Here is a 16,590-nt window from a genome sequence, read left to right as displayed (position 1 = left end):
GGCACCCTCAAGCCCCGGTCCACAGGTCAGAACTGCCTCCTCCCTTTATTCACACCTGGGTGTGACACAGCCCTGTGCTTCAACAGGCTGTGTGGAGGCTTAGAGACTGCCCTGGGCTTGCCTCTCTCCCCAGTCATGGCTGGGATCCCTTATGAGGCAGGGCAGGGTCTGACAGTGAACTTTTCTGCAGCGACACTCCTGTGCCTGGAGGATGCCTCTTGGTTTGATGTGCATTCCTGCTCTGAGCTGTAATCTCTCTGGAGTTGAAGATGGAGCCTCCCTTTGCAGAGCTGGATCCTCTGGCCCCTTCTTCTCCACATTTCTTCTCATGAATCTTTGCTCCCGGCACCCCAGGAAAATGTGTGACAACAGTGGACTGTTCCAAGACAGGGTCAAGTGCTGGTTGGTGCTGCCGCCTTCTCTCCCCTTTTGTGAGACAGTCCGTGGCTGGCAGGACTGACTATTGATAGAGAGTTTTAAGACCTCCATCCTCCCATGGACGGAGGAGCCCAAGTCTACAGTCTATGGGGTCACAAAGAGTTGGACATGACTGAGCGACTTTACTTTTTGTTCTACTTTAAGACCTGCATCTTCCAACCAGTCTAGCCTTCTAAGCAGTCTTTCCTCATGTTCTTCCTGAAGGAGTGAGGTGCCCCGGAGCACAGTGGACTGGCGGGATGTGCAGGGATGCTGGGGGTCACTGGGGTGGCTCATGGGAGAGTCACTAGTAAGTGACCGCTCCTGTGCATCAGGCCATTGATTCTCTCATGGGAGCTTTGTTTAAGCATCACTGAACGGGGACCTGAGGCTCAGTTATGTGAAGACACTGAATCAAGGCATGTTCAAAGCCAGGGTTGGAACCCAGGTCTGTCTGACTCTCCAGGCTCCTTCCACACTTTTCAGAGTGGGAGCCAGGTTGAGTTGTCACATGTGGAGGAGTTCGTCAGGAGGACTGAGTCTGTGTTTGGAGCCTGTGGGTGGCTCCCTGGTCTTCTGTTCTCAGAGGCACCAATTCTTGCAAGTTTCTGTCATAGCACACAGTGAACAGACTCTGTCAGTGTCTGTCAGGTGGGATGACCACAGATCCTTAGCCCCTGGGTCTCCTGGGGTGGGGCCACCTCCCAGGTCCATTGTCCCCCCGCCCCGGATAGAGTCTTCTCCTGGTGGTTCAGGCTGCCTGGCACTTAAGAGCAGCTGCCTTTGATCGCCTGCTTACCATGAGATGGCTGAGTGCTCTCAGACCCTGCTCCTCCCAGTTCTGTGGCGGGGGGTGGGAAGGCCACCGTTCTCACCCTGTCTTAGATGAGGAAACTGGGGCTCCAGGAGGTGAAGCCAGCTACTGGCCTGTCATTAGGGATGGGGACACACGTGCCCACAAAGGGAGGATGTCTTTCCCACAGGAAGCCGGGGGCCCCTGTCGGTTAAGTTGCTCCAAGTCAGGGGGCGGGCGTCAGAGCCCACTCTGCCTAGAACCTGGGGAATGACTGTGGCCTTGAAGGGCAGTGGAATGGTGACTTTTTGCCAAGGCCAGCTTTTAGGAGACTAGAAGCAGGGTTGTGGCCAGCCTTTCCTCCCAAAGCAAGCCTTGCCAGGCTGGAGGAGGGCTGTGACACGTGGGGTGGCTCTGGCTGGGTCTAGTAGAGAAGAGCCAAGATCTTTAGCCGCTGGAACCAGACCTTCTGATCACATCCCTGCTCTGAGAATGTTATTTGAATGTTCAGGACCAGAAAATGCAAAACGAGTGGGCAGTGGTATTTGGTGAACTCCAGAAATCATGGAGACTGACACAGAGAGCTCCCAACTCTAGAATCACAGACACCTTTTCCAGCAGCACGCTGAGAACAAGTGGCTGAACAGAATGCATCCCAGGAAGGCCATTCTGTGGGTCCCTCTCGGGGACAGATCTTGGTGGGATGGAGGCCTGCAGTAGGCCACCTTCCTCATGGGAAGTTTGGTCTGGGAAATATGTGGGCTTGCGACCAAGCAGAACCTCAGTCCCAAAGGGTGTTCAAGAAGATGACGATGAAGAGGAGAAAGATAAAGATGATAGGATGATGGTGAGGATGAGGATGATCAGATGATGGGATGATGGTGACGACCTGGAAGATGGGTACCAGGCAACTGCTAAGCAGTCCTGGGTCATTATCCTGTTTTATCACAGCACTGTGTGGCAGGCACTGTTCTTATCCCCGCCTTATAGATAAGGAGTCTGAGGCTTAGAAAGGTGGAGTAACTTGCCCAAGGTCACAACACTGGGAAGAGAAAGATGGGAAGTGCCAATGAAGTGGAAGCAGCCAGGGGCCTGCTTGGACCAAGAGCATCCTGAGAATTCAGAGCGGCCAAGACAGGTCTGAAAGGCACCTTCCCCTCAACATACATTAGGTAGTAGGTATCTCAGGGGTTAAATTTCATAAAGCTCTGAGTCCCTGTTGCTGGTCCAGGAAAGGGGAGCAGGGTGGAGCCTTGGATAACAATTACACTGAGGCCTCAGTAATTTGTTTTAGCAGACGTAGCACGCACCCCACCCCCTCAATTCTTCTATCTCAGGTACACAGAGATGCTGGTCGAGTGTTCCTGTGGAAGGCTCCAGGTGATGCAGTTCATCAGCAGTGTCCACCTGCACCAGTAAACCCTTGTCAACTGGACCAAAGCTTGGTCCCAGCCACTTCCTAATGACTCATCCTCATCTGCAGGCAGGAAGCTGCCTTCTTGAGTCTGCCCAGCCATGCTAAGGACCACACATATCCCCCAGCTGTCAGTCCCCTGGAGGGAACCAGCAGCAGGCTCTCTGCTCTGCAGGCTTTTTGTAACTCTCACCAAGCAGAGATGCTGAGCCCCGACATACAGGCACCATGAGATACCTCATGCTCCCTGGATGATGGTCACAGTGTCCCCCGGCCCCTGGGGTTTTCTTTCCACCAAGAGGCACTAACCAAGCTTGGGCAAACCAGCTAGAAGCCCACCACTGCCTTCCTGCCCTTCCCTGCATGCCTCCTCCATCAGCTGCTGAGCCCCAGAGACCTGTCAGCAGTACACGGGTGATGCAGCCATGGCCACCCCAGCCCTTCCTGAGCCCGTGCCAGCCTGAGGAGGGGGTACCAGTCTGGGAGACCAAGAGTGCCCATCAGCAGCTCCCAGACAGGCAGGGGAGGCCCGGGTGGGCTGGCATCCCCAGCAGCTCTTCAGCCCCGCCCCATGCTCAGTCCTGCCCCGACCCTGGTGTTGGGGGCTCACGCGGTCACCCACTTGTTGCCCAGGCTGAGTCCTCTGGGCCCTGAGACATCCCTTCCAGCAGTTTTTGTTAAGGGACTTTTGCTGCCTGGGAGTCACATTCTTCTCTGGGCAGTGTCCCTGATCCACTGAGTGGGTCCTTAGGAGCTGTATTTGTACTGGATGCTTAAGTAAGGGGACAGAACAACCCCTGATCCAAGCCAGGTCAATCAGGTTTTATCTCTGGCAATGAGGAATCAGATAGGAGAGGCTGACAGTCAGGCCCTGCAGCTCGGTGAAGCTCTAACATGTAAACTTGGGAGCTAAGAGGTGTCCCCAGTGTGAGCTGAGAGGTCTAGAAGTCTGGGCTGCAGACAGCGGAAAGCACAGTAGATATGCACAGAGAGGAGTAACGCGAGGTGGAAGGAGGGGCTTACCCACCTTGCAGGTCCTGACCCTCAGGGGCTATAAGTGCTGGACACAGAGGTCATGGGCAGAGATTTTTCAGCTACCTGGGAAGCTGCAGCAGCTAGCTGGCAGGGCCCAGCCCCTGTCTGTCAGGGCCCAAGGACAGGGTCAATCAAAAGGCCAGGGACTCTGCCCACTCTTTTCTCCCAGAGGAGCCTGAGCTCCTGGGTGGAGACTTATTTACCAGACTTCAGCTCCTGACGCTGAGAGCAAAGCAAGAGATGGTGCCTTCGGGGGGAACCAAAATCAGAAGCTTGGCCTATCACCCAGCTGGGCTGCCACCCAAGGCAGAGCAGCAGGATGGAGGCACAGAGTGGGATGGACCTGGGAAACCAGACTGAGGGGTGAGCAGGTGAGGGACACGAGCCTCCGGGGGGCCACTGGGCCTCAGCCACAGGGGGACGGGGTGGGGTTGGGTGGGGCAGCGAGGCCCTAGGTGAGAGTCATCCTGAAAACCCCACCCTTATGCTTGCACTTCAGTTAAAGTGGATCCCTCGCCTCCAGGATCACCCCCCAGAATCTTGCCTCCCTCTCCCAACACATGGCAGAGTTTGGGGCCCAAGAGGCAGCCCTGAACCCTGGTCCATCCCAGGGCATCTGCCAGAGTCCCCTGACCTGCTCCAGGAGGGAGAGGAGTGCTCTCAGAGGCTCTGCCCTGGGGATGGCAGGCCTGGGGCTCTGATGCCATGATTCCATTTTCCGGGGGTCTCCCAGAGGATGCGGGAGATTTCAGAGGCTAAAGAGAGTACGAGGCAGAATCTGCATTACAGCATCTCCTCTACACCCCAGAGCACCTGTGGCCCAAGTGTCGACAGCCCCCACTTACAGGTGTGACCCACAGTTCGGTCATCCCGGAGGCCAGCAGGCATGGTGGACACCTGCCTTCACGCAGTCCATCCATCCCAGGATGACTGAACTGCCACCTGGGGGACTCTCTCTTCACCCTACCCAGTCTTGGACTTCAGGATCGCTTGCTTGCTGGCAAGAGGTTCCTACTGAGTGAAGTTCATACACATCCCAAAGTAAGTTCCCTGACCAGAGCAACGTCACTTACACGCCCAGATCTTCCCGTGAGCATCCTCCCTGTAGAGTTGGGGGCATCCAAGGCTCAGAGAGGTTGAGAGACATGCCCAAGGTCACCGAGAGCACAAGCAGCCCTGACCTCAGCCTCCCCCTCCCCCAACACAGCTGACAACCTCCAGAAGCCACCATGACCTCCCCCTGCAGAGGCACACCCAGAACTCCAGAGACCAGGTTCATCGCGGACCCTACCGCTCCTGCAGAGCCTCAGGGATGCTCAGCATCCCTGATGGAGGAGAGGCTACCTCTCCTCCCAGGACATGGCTCAGGCCTCGCAGCCTCCCCAGGTCCCTCGACCCCCGCCCCCGAGGGCCCACTGTAGTCCTTTTCACTTGGTGTCCTTGGGCTTCTGCTGAACCATCACCTCTACAGAAGTCACCCCTGAAGCCGCCGTCTGACTCGATCCCCCTGCTAGACTTTGCCATCATGGCTTCTTCCCGACCCTCTGTGCACCTGGCGTGTTGACCAAATCTATCTCCCACCTTCCATGAGCTGTGACCATCCCCCTGCTGCAGCCTCCCCCTCCCCCAGAAGGCAGGGTTTGGGAGGGTGGCGGTGGCGGGGAGTGGGGGTGGTGGTCCAGTTTCCTCTCCTGCTCCCTTCCCCTCTCCCACCAGAGGGGCTTCCTCCAAGGACCCCTCTGCCTCCCAGGCTTTCCACCACCCAGATTTTGGCCAGTTCGTCCGGTGAGAAGGCTCTTCCTCACAGGCTAGAGGAGACAGGAGGCTGAGTATTTTGTAATGAACTTTGTGACCTGCTTTCCTATTTCACCCCTTAAAAGCTGACCCTTAAGCCTTTCTGATTATGTCCTATTTTAGAAAAGTTAAATGTTACTTTTTCCTGGGTGAAAGAGAAACATTTAGCACTTGTAGAATATTTGGAGACTACAGAAAAAGAAAATAAAGGAAAGAAACTCACTCAATAACTCTACAAGCAGAGATAACCAAGATGAATGATCCCATGCACTTTCTCTCTCTCTCTCACACACACACACACACACACACACACGTTCATCCCGTCATCCACTCTGCTTTCTCTAAAAGCCTCACTTAAGATGTTTAACTCCTGGGCTGATACTCTTGTTCTACTCAGGCACAAAGAAGCAGCTGTTATCCCTTCCCCACATGCCTGCCTAACAATCGCGCTCCCCTTCCCCTTTGTGAGGAGCCTGAGGTTGGCTTGAGGCCAGCCTGGGGCAATGTCCACAGCCCCTACATTTCAATTCATCAAGGACTCGCAGCGTTGAAAATGCCTTTCTGGGCCATCCCCTCCCTCCTTGGGAAGGCAGACGTGATGCGGGGCTCTCTCGCCTTTGTCCCATTCCCGGGAAGCCCGAGGTGAGAGAACAGCAGGTCGGGGATGTGAGGGGGTCCCACGCTTGCCCCCTCCCCAGCGACTCTCTGGCCTCTGGTTCCCCGGAGGTCCCTGAGCCAGGACCACCACTCTGTCCTCATTCTGGGCCCTGACGATTGGGGAGGGTCTTTGGGGGTCTCTGAGGGCTAAGAAATGACCCATACCACCAGGGTCTGGCCACTTCCTGACTCCCATTTATTCCCATCCCTCCCCAGCACCCAGGCCTGTGACTCGCTGAGGCTGAGCTGGATGAGGGACAGGAGATGAGCGGAGCTCGGAAGTGACCCTTGAACCCCCACTCCACAGGCCCAGCAGGAACAGGATACTGGGGGCTCCAACGTGCCTGCTCTTTAAGACTGGCCACTTCAGTCCAACCAAGCTCTGGACTGCAGAGGACTGCCTTGGGGCCCCAAGGCTGAAATACCCAGGAGTGTGACCCAACCCAGGGAGACAAACTCACAAGTTGGGCCACATGACCGCGCCCTTAGCCAGACAACAAGAACCATCCTGCCTGTCTGTTCACATGGCCTCCAGGGTGACTGATGTGGCCTCAGACCAACCGAGGGGTGGTGGGGGTCACTGGCCTGGGCCTCCCTGCCACAGATGCATGCTCGCATCTGCTTCCAAGTGTCTCCCGGGCCAAGGCCAAGTTTGTCACTAGGGTTGGGGGACTGAAAGTTGTACCTTGTTAAGTTTCAGGGCTGCGGGGCAAGGTGCTTTCCCCCTGGCCCCTGCCTGGCCTCTGGGGACTGGAGAACTAGGACCTCTTCCCCTGTGGCCCAGCCCTCTCCTGCACCCTCGTCTCTGGTTCCGAGGTCACCATCTCCTCACGCAGATATGAGGATGCAGGGAGAGCGCATACTTAGAGCGTCTGCCGGGAACAGCAGGCGGGGGTCCAGGAGGGGAGGCTCTGTGGGTGTACCTGCTGGCCTCTGGGCCCAGGAAGAGTGAGGCCCAGCTCCCAGGGAAGAGGGAATCTGCTCCCCTTCAATGAGCAGGAGCAAAGCGGCGTGGGGAGGGGGGTCTGGTGGGTGGGGCTCTGGGTAGGCAGAGCCCAGGGGAACTTACGGTCACTGCACTGTGAGAGAAAGAGCAACGTTTTGCAGATTTTGAAGGTGAGGTAAAGCCTCTCCAACTCTGCCATGGGGTCTTCAAGGAAGTCTCGAATGCACACATGCTTTTGAGGGAGTGGACTCTTTCTGGGGGACATGAGAAGAGGCTAGTGTAGGACGGAAATGGAGGCTAGAGGCTGGGCCACAGGGGTGGGGTGGGGGGGTACCTGGCGTCTGGATCGTCAGGGTCGCCTTGAATCTCCAGAGCAGGCGGTCTCCTGTTCCCCTCAGGAAGGAGGGGCTGGACTGGGCACGGGGTCCCAAGGAGATGAGAAATGGGGGTAGGTGCTGTTTCGAGGGCCCTGGGGGCAGGCTGAGCACTGCACCAGCAGGTGCTTGCCAGGGAGCTCTCCAAAACGGCCTGTTAGAGACACTTGGACGTAGAGTGAATCCACCGCTAAACTCTAAGCTGAATCTACCGCTAAATCCCAAGTGGAAGAGAAAGAATCCAACTGCCAAAGCGTGCGGTGCTCCCCTCTGAGTGGAACACAGCACTATGTCCCTAAGGCGGGAATTCTCTCACCCTCTTCCTTCCTGGCAGCTCCCCTCTCAGTCGTGGGGACTCAGCAGGAACCATGTCCGCCACCCTCAAAGACTAGCGAGGTGTTTGGCAGGGAGAACCTACTTAATAAACAGCTTTGAATGAATGAGTGAACGAATGAACAAAAAAATAGATGAGTGAATGAGTGAGCGAATGGATGAGTGAATCAATAAATGAATGAAGGAATGGAGGAGTAAATGAATGAACAAATGAATGGATGAGTAAACAAAGGAATGAATGAGTGAATGGGTGAATGAGTGAATGGGTAAATGACCGAAGGGGTGAATGAACCATGAGCAGGTCCAGGTGTGGGTACTATTCAGGCTTGTGTGTGGTTGGGGAGACGCTGGGTTGCCTGTAAGCCCCCTTTCCTCACGGTCGCCCCAGGAGTCCCCTGATTGGTGCTGAGTCAAACCTCTGCCAGTCAGATCTGATGTCTGCCTGCTATCTGTCTGGCTCTCGCCCCCTGCTGGGGTAGCGGGCCCACAGAGAGGGGGCCTGTGCTCCCCAAAGGAGAGCCTGGCAAACGTCCCTCCAGGAGGCCTGGGGCGGGACAGAAAGAGGAGCTCTGAGGGCTTAGGATGTCATCTCCCCGCACCCAGTCCCCCAGCTAGGGTATCACCAGGACAGACAGACAGGCTGAACGACGTGGGGCCAGGTCCTGCAGTGTCACAGAGGCTCTGGCTGAGGCATGGTCATGACCACGTGGGCCCTGCGGTCGGGGGAGGCGGGTGTGGGTCTGCTCTGCCCCACAGGGGCCGGTGAAGCAGGACCACGCCACCTGTCTGCACCTTGCTGTCCACAGATGTGAAACAGGGACGTTTTACAGGTAACACCCGTGTCGGAGGGCTTGAGGACTGGGAGAGACCAAGACAGCGCCTGGCACACGGGGAGCCCTCAGCAAAGCTCACGGCCCCCGTGTCCCATCCCTCTGCCCCGTGGGGCCCCGCCCGGTGGACTGCACCTCCTCGCTGACCATTTATGATTGGGGGGGCTGAGCACCACAGGAGGGGCGCGGGCGCGGGTGTGTGTAACTGTGAGGGTGAGCCTGTGTGTGCCTGTGGGCCCCTGTGTACACAGGCTAGAGGGGGGCTACTTTGCAGGACGATGCAAGCCTACTTCTGTGTCACTGGATGCCCCCCACTCCCCCAAGAACTTCAGTCCCCACGATGCCCTTCACCATCGGCGGCGCCAAGGTTGCGGGAGCTCAAGGTTGCGGGAACTCCCCGTTCACAGGGTCCCTGTCTTCCCAGAGCCCACCTGGTGCCTGGCACAGAGAAAGTGTCAGCACGTGGAGGAGGGAGGCGTGGGGAGGACTTCCTGGGGCGGACGCACTGGCTGCAGGGAAGCTTGGGCAGAGTCCCCTCGGCTCGCCGGTGCCCAGGAGGGTGGGTGTCAGCCCAAGGCCACAGGGGTGCAATGCTCTCAGACCCCACCAGGCGGAGCCACATGTCCGTCTCCAGACCCACTTCTCAGGCTTCTGCTTTCGAGAACCCACATCTCAGTTCTTCGTAGCTCGGCCTGAGGGAGAGGTGCTGGCCTCCAGACTCCCGGGACGACTCTGGGCCAGAGGATGAGGAGGGCCGCCAGAGCAGGGGGAGGGACCCTCGGAGGGACCCCCCACCCCACGCCCATGCTGTTTGGGCGGCCTCCCTGCCCCTGGGCCGCGCTGACCTGTGGAGCCACGGGGCAGCCCCCGACAGGCTGGGTGAGGAGGGTGGGGCTGGCCTCCAGCTTCCTGGGCCGCCCCCCCGAGCGACTCCCCCGGGAGGGAGGCCCAGCCCAGGCCACACTCACCTTTCCAGCCCTGAAGACATCTCTTCACTAAACTCTGAGCTCTCACTACTGCCTGGAAAAGGAACACAGATGAGTGAGCGGGGCGGGCTTGCAGGAGCGGGGCGGGCTTGCAGGAGCGGGGCCACTAGAGCGGCCTGTTCTCTGCCTAGCCCAGGCCCCGAGGGGCACGGACGTGTCAGAGGGACACCGCCTGACCCCGGCGGTGTCAGTGTGGCTCGGGCTCTGCTCTGCTGCTGCTCTGCCTGACCCTCGGCCCGCCCCGGCCCACGGTTCCAGGTGGGCCCTCCTCTCCCTTCCTGGCCCGCTAAGTGCTGCGGCTGCCCGCACACCAGTCCCCGGGGTCAGGACCCTTCGGACTCTGTCTTGGCCTGGCCTGGCTCCACCACTGCCCTCCTTCTGGCTCAAGGGAAACCGAGGCCAAACAGGGGCCAGACGAGCACTTCTTCCTCTAAAGGTCAGGGCTGGACTAAACGCGGGCCGCGGAGCAGCTGCCCAGCACCGGACAGAAGCCCCCACGGAGCGCCCTTTCAGAGCCCGGGGCAGTGTGCACACAGAGGGCTCGGCTTTTCCCTGGCCTGCCCCCGCAGGGCTGACTGGGACTCACCAAGGCCCAGCTTTGGCCACAAGGAAGCAGAGAGATTTTCCTTGGAGGCGCCTGGGTTCTGCCCTCTCTGCCTGGGCTGCCTGCTGGCACCACGGCCGGGCAGTGGGAGTGGGGGGGGGGGTCGCAGGCCCCTTGGCAGTTCCAGGACACAAGGACCAGTTCAGCCCCAAGCAGGGCACAGGCATAGAGGGCCCCGAGCTCCCAGCTCCAGCTCCAAACAGAAAAACCTGAGTGTTGGGGAACTGCCCCGCCTGGTGGCCTGCCGCCTGGACACCGGACAGCACAGCATCTGACTTGGTTTTCTGTCTCAGGAATAGCAAGGCTTGGGCTCAGGCACAGCTCTGGAAATCTCCTGGATGTAAAAGAGCTGTTCTGCTGCCCAGCCCAATGCTCTTGGGCCGGCGTTTCCCAGGCGAGCTCAGAACCCCATCCCACGGGATTCTCCAAGGAGAAGGGTTCCGGTCCAGACAGTGTGGGAACCTTCGGGCTTGGCTGACTCCCGGAAGACCCACGATGCCCATCAGCACAGTAAAGTCTCTGGGAAGAGACCCGCCACCCTGGTGTAACCCAGCCTTTCCCCAACTCACAGACCCTGAACTCTTCTTCCAGCTGCACCTAGGAACCCCGGGCTACACTGTCCCAAGCTGGCGGAAACCCCTGACTGGGTCCAAGGAGGATCACCTCCTCCCTGGACGGACAGCAGACACGGGCCTTGCTTGTCACACTTTCTAGGAAGTGGGAGCCAGGTGCCCCCTTGCGGCCACACTGCCTCAGAGACTGGCCCCATTTCACGGGATGTGAGATTCCCGCCCGATTTTCCTGCACATACCACGTACCTCTTCCTTCCCATGCGCTGGGGCCCTCCACCCTACTGGTCTCTGTCTAACCTGCTGCCAGCCCCGGGAGGGCTCCCTGTTAAGACAGACACACAGACACACAGACTACAGAAGCACAGCACACTGAAAGGACACGGCCAGCGGAGAGCACACCCGTCTGACGGCAGAAATGACTGGGTAACCTGGACTCCACGGGGGATGGACCTGTGACCAGAGCTCAACGCCATCCTTAGCTCTGACACCACCACCTGCCATCCTGGCCCCAGCAGCTCAGCTTCTGTCTTTCTGTTGACATAAGCACCATTTCTGGCTGAAGTTCAGACATACATTTTCATCCCAGAAGGTCAATTTTTCATCCTCTTTTACTTTGGCTTCTCGGTATGAAGACAAGCGCATGGGGAGCACCCCGGGGCCGCCTTGCTGCCATCCCCAGGCAGTGTCTCCTCCTTTGCCCTGCGGGCCAGGGCTTGTGGCTCCCCAAGGATGGAGCCCCGCAAGGGCAGCAGCCACCAGGCTTTGGCAGTTGCCTGCCAAGGACTGTGGGTCTCAGGTACATGTCCGTCCCCCGTTTCTTACCCCTCTCAGGGCCACTGGCAGGATGAGGACAAACCCAAGGCCCTTTGTAAAGCCTTGGAGACTGGGAAGCAAAGGCCTCTTTGGCTCTGGTGACGCCTGCGGGGAGCCCTCTCTGCAGGGGGCTGCAGGGCCCCCGGGCACTGCAGTGACGGAGACAGACACAGACACGCCAGGCCGTGGCCCACCTGCTGTCGTGTGCAGGCCGGGGACGCTTACCGAGGGAGAGTCCGTTGGTGACGGCGGAGGAGGAGGCCAGGGCGAGGCCCCTGCGGGGGCTGCGGGACTCTAGGACACTGTCGTCTAGCAGGTGCCTCGCTTTCTCCGACGGGAATGTCGCGCTTTTACTCTCAACTACACTCAACTGACACATCATACTGGAAAACGGAAAGGAAGAAAGAAGGCAAAGCTCCTTATCTACGGAGCAACAGTGGTTCCACCTGCCCTAGGTGGAACCAGGGGCCTGAGCAGAACGGCACCACTGCAGGAGAAAAACCCTCACCCAGAACCGCAGTTCTATCTCCCCATGGCGTGACCTTGGGCAAGTCACATCGTTTTTCTGAGCCTCAGTTTCTCTGGCAAATGGGGACTCATGCTACTCACCCTGCCTGTCTCCCAGGATGACTGTGAGGCTCAGGTGAGCAGATGGTGCTTTCGAGTGATGAGGCCAAACAAGCAAAAAGATGGCTGACCTTGTGGTCAGCACACCTGCTTCTGGAGTCATACACCTGGTCTAAGTCCTTGCTCCAGCCTTACCCACCACTGCCAGGCGCTTCTCCTGTCGGACCTCCTGGCCTCATTCTTACAACATGAATCAGGCAGTGCCTACTCCAGAGGCCTGCAGGGGCCCAGTGAGAGGAAGGTGGACAGGCACGTGGCAGTGTATCCAGCACCGAGCAAGCTCCGAACTCTAGGAGACGCAAGCCTTTTCTCCTCCAGGCCTAGCCTGGGCTCGCTGAGGCTTGTGTCTTACTGGTAGGAAGATGAAAGGAAGGAAGGAACAGAGAGAAGGAGAGAGAGAGAGGGAGAGAGGGCAGAAGGGATCCAACTGCTCAGAGTTCTGTGCCCAACACCCAGGGGACATGCACACAGCTGCCCAGCCATGCTAAGGACCACACATGTCCCCCAGCTGTCAGCCCCATGGAGCCGGGGGAACCTGCAGCAGGCTCTGGGCTCTTCAGGCTTCCTGTAACTTTCAGCAAGTGGAGATGCTGAGCCCTGACACACAGGTGCCATGAGATACCACGTGCTCCCTGGAGGACTGTCATGGTGTTTCCTGGATTCTAGGGTTTTCTTTCCATGAGGAGACACTAACCGAGCTTGGGCAAGCCAGCTAGAAGCCCACCACTGCCTCCCTGCCCTTCCCTGCACGCCTCCTCCATCAGCTGCTGAGCCCTGGAGATCCGTGACCAGTACACGGGCGATGCAGCCACGGCCACCCCAGCCCTTCCTGAGCCCGTGCCAGCCTGAGGAGGGGGCACCAGCCTGGGAGACCAAGAGTGCCCATCAGCAGCTCCCACACGGGCAGGGGAGGCCCGGGTGGGCTGGCATCCCCAGCAGCTCTTCAGCCCCGCCTCATGCTCGGTCCTGCCCCGACCCCGGCATCGGGGGCTCACGCGGTCACCCACTTGTTGCCCAGACTGTGGCTCTTCCTGTGTCTCGGGACCGGGGGCGTGGGGAGGCTGCCGGCCACAGAGGCGTCCGGACAGGTGGGCCGCCGGCTGAACCTTGCGGAACTGGAGCCGCTGGATGGACCTGGAACAGAGCACAGAGAGTGAGGCGAGGGGCTGGCGAGGCTCAGGGGAGGTGGGCTGGGTTTGGGGGGAGACCCCTGGCTCAGCTGACAGGAGGGGACAAGGTTCCCCAAGCCCTGTAGCTGTCTACCCACGAGACCCCGACCCCTCACCCCCAGCTGCCAGGCACGTTGTGATACACATAGTAAGCCTGACAACAGGCCGTCAGGATGGCCAGCATCCTGCTGTGCATAGCGTCCCTGGCCCAACAGCCCCACTGCTCACGTGGAGGAGAGCGCCATGGATGGACGAGGGGTGGAGGCGGGGGTCTGCAGCCTGGCCTGTTTCCCCTGGGGTGGTACTTCTCCACAGCTACCCCGCTGGGGGACAGAGTTGAGCCTTAATAGTGTGACTTCTGAGTCCAGGTCCAGGGCCTGTACCCCTGTGCCCTTTCAAGGCCAGACTCTCTTCTGAAGCACATGTCCAACCAAAAGGGACGTGTGCAGGGCTCACTAGGGGCAGTGGATTAACTGGCAGGCAGGGTGTCAGACACCCAGGCCCATCCGTTATTGCCTGGGTGACCTTGAACGGGTTGCTTCCTCTCTGAGCCTGTTTCCTCACCTGAAAGGTGGGAAGAAGGCACTCACCCTGTGGGTAGCCGGGAGAGGTCTTGGGGTATCATATGCAGAGTTTCACAGTTAGTACTCACTCTGGTTTTATTATGATAATGTTACCCTGTCCTCCTCAGCCCCAGTCATAGGGCCAATGGAAGGTCATCAAAGCCAGGGGGTTGGGGTCACAAACCCCACTGAGCAGCATGTGCTGAGAGGCTGAGTCCTTCATGTTAGCCACATTCACAGCTATTTTCTGTGGGGCGTGGTCTAGACCACTGTTGTCTCTTTAGTTTCTGTGGTTGTGATTTGGGAAGGGAGGTCTTAAGGTGTTAACCAAGCTGGGTTCTTGGACTCGAATCAACAGAAACAGATAAGAGATCAGACGAAGAATTCAGGCAAGGCTTTAATCAGACTCACAAGGGAGCAAAAACAAGCAACAGGTTCCCTTGCTTGCTCCCTGTGGGGAGGCGACTTGGTTCCTTAAATGGGGTGAGGGCAGGGGGAGATCAGTGGGTCAGGCCAGAGGGGTGGCCTAAAGTGGTCTGCCCGCCCCCTGGTGGTGCTGCACGGAGGGATCAGGAGCAGTATCCTGCTCCAGGCACCTCAGAAGTGGCAGTAGGATTTTGGCCCTTTTGTATCTTATTGTTTGAAATTTGCCCCAATTGCACATGCCTGCAGTTATTTTTAGTCCCTCATAGTTTCTTTGTATCTGCTGCTCAGGAGACGTTTGTCCAGGTGCAAGCACTGCAGTATACAGCCCCAGGTCTCAGTCTATGTCAAAGGGAGGTGACCCCAGATGACAGCTGAGCCATAGCTACCTGGGCCAGACACTGGAAATGGGAGCCAGGGTTTCCGCAAAGGGGCTCGGTCACTTTCGGTGGAGCACATCGAATGCGGGGCAAACCAGGGGGCTACTGCCTGGCTGTGCTGGGGAACATCCTGGAGGGCCTGTGAGGCCAGAGGTCCACCCAAGGCTCCAGATTCTCCACCACAAGATGCTGCAGATCCACTAATGACCTAAGGGTCCCTGTGTCCTCCAGCAGGCTTGGCTCATTCTTATTTTGGCATCCAAAACAACGACCTTTGTCCCCAACCTGTCCACTATGGGAAGTCCAGCTTCTGGCACTTTGGAGGGTTCCCGATGCAAGGAACTCATGAAATCTCAGGTTCTGACCTCCCACTCCCAGCGATCGTCCCACCCTTCTGTGCCTCCTCCACATCCCACTCCCTGACCCCCACATCCTCTTCTTCACTCCCCTGAGGCCCCACCACTAAGCCCTGCACTAGGTCTCCGCCGTTCCCTTCAACAACTATTCCCAGGTGTCAACCCCTCCTTCAGCCCCCCTGCAAAACTATCAGACCCTCTCCCCTCCAAAATGCTGCCACTCTCCTGCCACGGAACACTGTGCCTGTTGGGTTTGGTTGCCCTCAATCGCTAAGTGCACCTCCGGTGACAACAGGCTTCCTGCCAGGCCCCCGGGGAACAGGGACCTCCGCCCCAACCTACTGTTCCCTCTGAGAATTCACTGCACCACTTCCCCTTCTCCTGCTCACTCCATTTCCCAGTTCCTGCATACACTCTTAGTTTCTCTCCTTCTGCAAAAGAAGGTCCCCTGGCCCGGCTTTCCTCCCAGGCGCCACACTTCCTCAAAAACTGGCCTGCCCCCCACTCCTCTGCCGCCCCCTCACTCACTCCCCGAGTCACTAAATCTGGTTTCCATTTCCTAATGACATTTCCATTGACCTCCTTTGGACCAAACCGTCAAGCACTCATTGGCTTCCTTGCCAGCGCCCTAGGCGGCTGACGCAGGCGACTACTCCTCATAAGCCTCTGCTTCCTGGGTGCCTGTGATGTCACTCGCTCCTGCTTCTCCCTGAGCCTCTTCGATTGCTGTCACTCGGCCTCCTCCATTGGTTCCTTATCCCCCAGTGGCTGGTATTGTCTATACAAGCCTCCCTCTTTGGCTCCTGGTTCTGATTTGATTTTAACTCAGCATGTTGGCTGATGACTCTTAAACCTTTACTGCCATCCTTCTTTTTTTTTGTTGTTGTTTGTTTTAAAGAGCAAGGGAGCTTATGGAAATGCACAACAGTTATTTATTTTTAAAATATTTATTTAGTTACTTGGCTGCACTGGGTCTTCATTGTGGCATGTAGAATCTTTAGTTGCAGGCATGTGGAAGTTAGTTCCCTGACCAGGGGTCAAACCCAGGTCCCCTGAATGGTGAGCCCGAGGAGTCTTAGCCACTGGACCATCAGGGAAGTCTCCAGCCATCCTTTTTTTTTTTTTTTCAGCCTGAGACCTGCATTTCCTTCAGTTGGCTTGATCCCTTCATCTGAACTTTCCTAAGATATCATAAGTTCAGCCAAGGCTGAACTTGAACCCTCTTCCTGCATTTCCAGCCTTGGCTGGAGGCCCTGCTGGCCACTCAGTCACCTGGCCTGGAAGGAGCAGTCATCGGCTTCTCCCAGACTGCGACTTGCCTTTTCTCTTTTTACTCGGTTCAGTTCAGTCGCTCTAGTCATGTCCAACTCTTTGCAACCCCATGGACTGCAGCACACCAGGCTTCCCTGTCCATCACCAAATCCTAGAGCCTACTCAAACTCACGTCCATTGTGCCAGTGATGCCATCCAACCATCTCATCCTCTGTCATCCCCTTCTCCTCCA

At 57.8% G+C, this 16,590-nt stretch overlaps 1 protein-coding gene across 14 annotated transcripts in view; it reads right to left on the bottom strand.

The window, feature by feature from the left end:
• Nucleotides 1-16,590, bottom strand: part of RALGPS1 (Ral GEF with PH domain and SH3 binding motif 1) — a 299,761-nt gene that overhangs the window by 14,896 nt on the left and 268,275 nt on the right. For 10 of the 14 annotated variants that reach the window (XM_070453045.1, XM_070453044.1, XM_070453049.1 and 7 more), the window contains 3 exons: nt 13,203-13,329; nt 11,794-11,951; nt 9,562-9,613 (listed from right to left, as the gene is read on the bottom strand). In XM_070453045.1, coding sequence (XP_070309146.1) covers nt 9,562-9,613; nt 11,794-11,951; nt 13,203-13,329 — 337 coding nt within the window. The remainder of the gene's footprint in view (nt 1-9,561; nt 9,614-11,793; nt 11,952-13,202; nt 13,330-16,590) is intronic. The other 4 variants (XM_070453056.1, XM_070453057.1, XM_070453058.1 and 1 more) reach the window with 1 other exon arrangement.

Source organism: Odocoileus virginianus, chromosome 2 (genome assembly GCF_023699985.2).
Source record: "Odocoileus virginianus isolate 20LAN1187 ecotype Illinois chromosome 2, Ovbor_1.2, whole genome shotgun sequence".
Taxonomy (NCBI): domain Eukaryota; kingdom Metazoa; phylum Chordata; class Mammalia; order Artiodactyla; family Cervidae; genus Odocoileus; species Odocoileus virginianus.
Note: the sequence above shows the minus strand (reverse complement) of the source record. Positions and strands in the feature narration are given on the sequence as shown.